General features: G+C 40.6%; 1 protein-coding gene across 1 annotated transcript in view; it reads left to right on the top strand.

Moving 5' to 3' along the window:
- COL6A6 (collagen type VI alpha 6 chain) overlaps nt 1–6,158 on the top strand; it is a 61,442-nt gene that overhangs the window by 36,461 nt on the left and 18,823 nt on the right. Inside the window, exons 22-23 of the mRNA XM_026068009.1 lie at nt 4,787–4,849; nt 5,664–5,726. Of these exons, the coding sequence (XP_025923794.1) occupies nt 4,787–4,849; nt 5,664–5,726 (126 nt within the window). The remainder of the gene's footprint in view (nt 1–4,786; nt 4,850–5,663; nt 5,727–6,158) is intronic.

The raw sequence follows: 6,158 nt of genomic DNA, 5'->3' as shown, positions 1-6,158 counted from the left end.
AAGAGGATCCTCCATAGCCACATCCCATGCGCACTTCCCTGGCTGCATTCACCTGCTGGAGGCATCCCGACTTGAGCTGTCTTTTGCCAACTACCCTGGCACTATAACTCTCCCCTTTCCTCGTCTTTCCTAGTTTAAAGTCCTCCTTACCAGGTTGGCCAACCTGTTGGCAAAGACACGTGTGCTCAGCTTAGTGAGGCGGATCCCATCTCTCCCCAGCAGTTGTYGATCTTCAAACAGGGTCCCATGGTCGTAGAAACCAAAACCCTGTTGCCAACACCAGTGGCACAGCCAGTCGTTAACTTGGAAAGTCCATCTCCTCCTTTCATCCACCCCCTCACTGGCAGGATTGAGGAGATGATGACCTGGGCTCCCAGACCCTTGACCACCATCCCTAGAGCTCTGAAATCCTGCTTGATGGTCTCCAGTTTGCCCTTGGTGTCATTGGCACCCACATGGAAGAGCAGCAGTGGGTAATAATCCGAAGCGTGGACAAGCCTTGGCAGTCTTTCCATGACGTCTCTCACGCGAGCCCCTGGCAAGCCACAAACCTCTCTAGACATGAGGTCAGGTCGGCAGATAGATGCCTCTGTCCCCTGCAGCAGGGAGTCCCCCACGACAATCACCTGCCGCTTCTTCTGGGCGTTCTGGCAAGGCACAGGGTCTGTTGTCCCAGTTACTTCCCTTGCAGCCATGCCCATCTCCTCCTCATCCTGGAGGGCACAAATGCAGTTATCAAAGCAAATCTGAAGGCAGCTGTATTCGAAAATGGACTAGTGCAAGTAAAAGTAAAATTCTAGGAACCTGAGAAAACTCTATGATTTCTTTCTTTTTTAATTCTTAAGATAGGGTAAAATATTTCCCTGCAATGAGACTGTAAGAACATCTAAAAGCATGACTTGCAAGATTATCCTGTTGCTTTCTTTCTTAAGTATAGGTTATACGATCATACCAGAAAACACATTGTTATAGCACAAGTAGTTCACATTTGACCCAATCTTTCTTCAGGGTTGCTAACACAAATAAAGAAGGTGGTATACACCTTRGCTTAGCATGGTGCTTCAGCAGATATGTTGATTTCCTTTGGCTGCTCAGATTTCTTTTCCACTTGCTGGTTGTTCATTCCCCTGGTTCCACCAGGAGTTTCCCAGATTTGCTCATGTGTGCAGTGATTTAGATTTCCTGTTTACCTTAGTGAAAATAAACCCAGAGGAACAGCACAATTTCATACTGATGCAGTTCCAGTAGTCCTAATACCAAAGACAAAACAGGATGAAGTGCACACACTCCTTGTCTCTGGCCTCAAGTAGCAACTGTTTCAAAGTCTGAGCCAAAGCCCTGTTGCCTTTCTCAAAGCTCACAATATGAGCACATATTTGGCCTGTACAAAACATCCTGTTGCTGGTCATAACAGTTTGCTCAGCTTGCTGCATTTAGTATATTTCTCACATTTTTGGTTGTGGGAACAGTGTGTAAATTGAAGTGTTTGCCGTTTTCTTAATCTGGCAGCATGTCCATGACGTTTCATTAAACTTTTGTATAGACAAAGTGCTTTTTCTGCAGCAACAAGAAACATTTAAGCTGAAGGCCATAATGGGGGAGTAGAACATATCAGTTTCAGCAAAGAAAACAGACCTGCCGGGAGGATCTTTTACAGAAATAATATGTCTTCAGCAACAGTCTTTGATTTGACTCTCATTTCTAGTCTTCTTGCCCCTCTCCTGCAATTCTGAAGCAGCAGAGTTTTGCTTCACGTTTGTCACTGCCTTACTGTGTGCTGTAGTCAGGTAACACAGGTTTTTGACATTGCAAGCTCTCTGATTCAAATTAATTTTCCACTGGGAAATGACAGACAGAAGTGAGAGTCCAGCAAATTCCTCAAACCATGCTCCAGTTACATCTCGGCTTCATGCAGCATGCAATTAAACCTTGTCCTGAAACTTCTGCCCCATCTGGTTTCTGAAAAGCCCAATTTGGATTTCATTTCGAGAGTCTAGATCTTTTGCTGTCTAGGATATCCCGGGTAGGAATAAACCCTGGAAGACTTTGATTCCGCCCACCAAGAGAGGGAAAGCACTATGCTTTGGCTACTCATGCGGATAAACATAACTTGAAAGACTCTGACTTTTTATAGTTACTGTTTCCTATTTCTGTCTCACAAGTTCCTTTGCATGTTTTTTTCAGATATTTTAAATTAAAATATGAAACAATCATCAATCCAGTCTATCAGTTATAGCAGAAATCCACCTCCCACCTATTGCTTAATAGCTCAGAAACCCCTTCTTAAGGGATTTCTTAAGTTTGTTGTACTTTTTTTTTTATAACCTTTTTGCTGCTGGGACTCTAAAAATCTCAGTTTACATTTTTCTGTGAGTAATAGCGATAATCCAAGTAAGTAATGAGAATGAAATGACAAAAATTGCAGGAAACAGATTATCCCTTATCTTTCTGTAGTACTAGTGAGCGCTAGAATTCTGATGTGCTTAGAAAATAAAAACATCAACTTGTTTGGTAAAATCACAGAATGTAGAATTAGATGAACCTTTTGAAGCAACCTTCTTCATCTTTGTGACCTCCCCAGTTATGAGGCCACCTGTTTTTAATATGGAAGGAAACAGAGATGACTGGACATCACAGCAACAGGAACTTTGCAACTGTTTTCACTTAATCGCTTGATGACCATCTTTGACTTCTAAAAGCATAAGAAAAAACATTGTATGTGTCAGTAGGCATTAAAGACTGGGTTCCAACCCATGCTCAGATCACAGCTTATGTATATAACATTTTCACTGAAGAGGTTGAATGTCAAAGAGAATTTTGCCCTAGTCTGTCTTCTACCTCCCCTGTGGAAACCAGAGGGGAGCAGTAGACTCTTGCTCTGTGGTACTGACATCCATCCTCTGGGAAAACTTTGGGTGTCATGTCCTCCCACTGAGATCTCTTCTCTTGCATGACGGTGTTGCAAAGCTGCCACAGGACATAGGGCTAAAAGCTTCTCTGTTCAGGCTTCCTGATATCCCTGGGCAGGAAGCAGAACTGTATAGTCCTAATGTTTGCAGGGTCTTCAAGGGTCCTTCTGTGGACCGCAGGGTCTGGTTCTATAAGGAAACATGGCATGGCCAATTCTGCCTGACCAGGAAGGTTTTGCTGTTGAAATGGAATGCAGATGGATCGTTCTTTAAGATGAGCAGATATTAGTGAGCCTATGCTAATCCATCCAGTAAAGTGCTTAGGGACAAATGATATAATCAGGCTACAGGTAGTGGGACAGAATTCCCCCAGCTAATGTATAAGGACTTATACCTTTTTTAATTGTTAATAAAAGGCACCAAACTGAGGCTTCTTTYGACAAAGTTGTTAACTTCCCTTGCAGTCAGCATGAACATACCACTTCTCATGATAACCTGAAAAGACATTTTTCCAGGACTTTCATCTCCAATTATCCATTGATTTTTGTGATGAAAGGGAGACTAAATTTTCATAATAGTTTTAAAAGAATAAAGAAACGCAATTACCATTATGAACAGCAATAATCAGTGGACAGATGAAACAAAAGGTGTGATATAGCTTCAGAGACATGATTGTCATGGGCAAGAACAGCACTGCAGTCTTTGTGCAGTGTTACAAAAGCAAAGCAAATAGGAAGGAAAGGATAATAAACTAAAGGAAGACATAAGAGAGGCAAAAAAAAAAGGAACAACTTGTATTCTAGGCCTGATTCAAAGTTCATTGAAGAAGCTGGAAAGTGTCTGTTGGTTTTGGAATCCAATACAGTGTGCCTAAGAAAAGATTTCTTCTATTTCTCTCTGTTTGCATTGCAATCAAAGCAATTTTTGTGAAAATCTATTTCTATTGAATTTTTAAAGCAGGCCTAAGCCTGGCATCAGTCTACTGACTGATGTCCCCTGTTACAGTATTGTTACTCTGGCTTTTTTATTTCTTTTTATTTTATTTCTTTATTTTTTTTTGCATTGATATCTCTCTCATTTCATTCATGTCATGGAGAATTAGGGAGTACAGCCTTTTGAATGTGGTTTTCTCCAGGAGATTCTTTCCAGAACTGTCAGCTTCCTGAGAATCTTCAGATATATCTTTATAATCTCTCTAGTGAAAGAAAACCTTCAGCGAGGCCTAGAATATCTTGGTGCTAAGCATCTCTATTTTACTCAGATCAGCAGACAGAGAAAATATTTCTTATGGATGTCAGCTAAACTGACTCATTCATAGCTGGCAACTTTTAATAGCCATGAGCTGAAGAGCTTGAAAAGTTATTTTTTCAAGATTTGACTTGCCTCACTGAGTGACCAGAGTGAAAGCTGAGGAATACAAAGGTACTTAATTCTGGGATGAATTATGAAGTTGTGGTTGCCCCCCTCCCCGAGTAGTTCTCCATGGATAAGGTGAAGAGCGTCTGTCTTTGTGGCCCTGACTTTATGACTTGTCAAAGTCTCTGCTGTGGCCAAGGACAAAGGTAGTGCAGCAATAGTGCTGACACAAAGGTGTATTTTACACCCATCAAAATGCAAAGCAAATAGAACTGACCTCTCCCAATGCAGATCTTATGTTCATCACAGATCCTAAATCAAAAAAAGAATACTTAGCCCTTTGCTTTTTAACTGATTTTTGTTCAGCAGAAGGTGCTGCCTGAAAGCACAGAAAGCCTTCTATCAGTTAATATTCTGCGCAAATGTGAAATGAGTATCTGTTGATATACACATCTAAGGTGCTAATCTGTTTTCTTGTTTTTGTTATTTTGTTGTTCATATGTTTGTTTTTGTTCCGGCAGGGTGAGCAAGGAGATCTGGGGGAATCAGGTTACCCAGGAAACCCCGGTTTGCCAGGCCCACAGGTAGCTAAAAGAAATTCTGAGTTGTTTTTGTATGTTAGCTGCAGAGAAAATGAGTTGTCAGTCTTGATCTTTTATTTTTCTTTTGGAGTGCTTTATTTATTTCAGCTAAAAATATTATGAGGAAAATTCTTCACTGGCAAATTTCCTCTGTGACCCTGATACATTAAATGTGCCAAGTTTCTCTTTCAGTTTATGTAGGTGCAGCTTATACCGAAATTGAAAGAGGACCATGAATGTTAGTAATAAGTAATTTAGTCAACACTTCTCTAGCTTACAGGATATTTTCAAGCAGATATCTTCAAAATGAATTTATTAGAAATAGTTAGCAATAAGCACATAGAATGTGTTGCATGATTGAATCTGTTGTATTTCCAGGGTGCATTGAAATGGTGAAAATGACATTCTGATTGACAAGATCAGTGAAAAAACTTTGTGTTTCAAAAATTTGGTTGGTGAAGTGATTTTGAAGAGAGTTATGGCCATAAGCTCTTTACCGTAGCTTTCAGTTTTAAGATGCTCCATTCACTGACTGTATAGGCATCTGGAGCAAGTGTCTCGTTGGTTGAGGGCTGGTTATGTCACCCTTGATATTTTAGGGGCCTAAGTGGCTCTCTGAATATGGCTACCATGCAGTGACAATATCAGCTGCTTCACATGGGCATATCCCTACAGCCAAGCAGCCAGAAGTTTCACCTCTGCAGAGGATCTTGCAAAATAGGCATTTGTATTCTAGTCACTCCAGCAATCTAATCTTTAGTGAAAGGTAATCAACATTTGACTGACTTTTTTTTTTTAAATGACTTTTTTACTTCAGGGCCCAAGAGGACCACAAGGGATCAGAGGACCTCCAGGACCACAAGGCATGCCAGCCCCTCCGGTTAGCTTTAAATAACATATCCCTGCTGTGCACCTTGGGGGTTTTCTTTTCTCAGTGTTTGTATTATTCTTCTAATTGGTTGGTTTTTAAAACCTATGTAAACAAGAAGAAATGGATGATTTTTCAATATAGTATTTATGGAAACTAATGGCCATATGAAGAAGTTTACTACTACCAATCTGGATTATGGAAAATAACAGCCTTGAAAATAAGTTTAGGTGGGTTAATAGGAAGAGAACTTCAATATTACCAAGTTTTTTCTATGGTTGCAATGCAAAACCTTAGTTTTACATTCCACTTTCAATTCTCTAGCGTATATCAGCAGTTACATCATGGCTTGCAGCACATCTAGGTCCAGATGTACAGTGGTGTAGTTGAGAGCAAAGCTAGGTAATTGGTTGGTCGATAGTTTTGTCTGAGTATGACCAAGAA

Source organism: Apteryx rowi, unplaced genomic scaffold (genome assembly GCF_003343035.1).
Source record: "Apteryx rowi isolate R43461 unplaced genomic scaffold, aptRow1 scaffold_266, whole genome shotgun sequence".
Lineage (NCBI taxonomy): Eukaryota > Metazoa > Chordata > Aves > Apterygiformes > Apterygidae > Apteryx > Apteryx rowi.
Note: the sequence above shows the minus strand (reverse complement) of the source record. Positions and strands in the feature narration are given on the sequence as shown.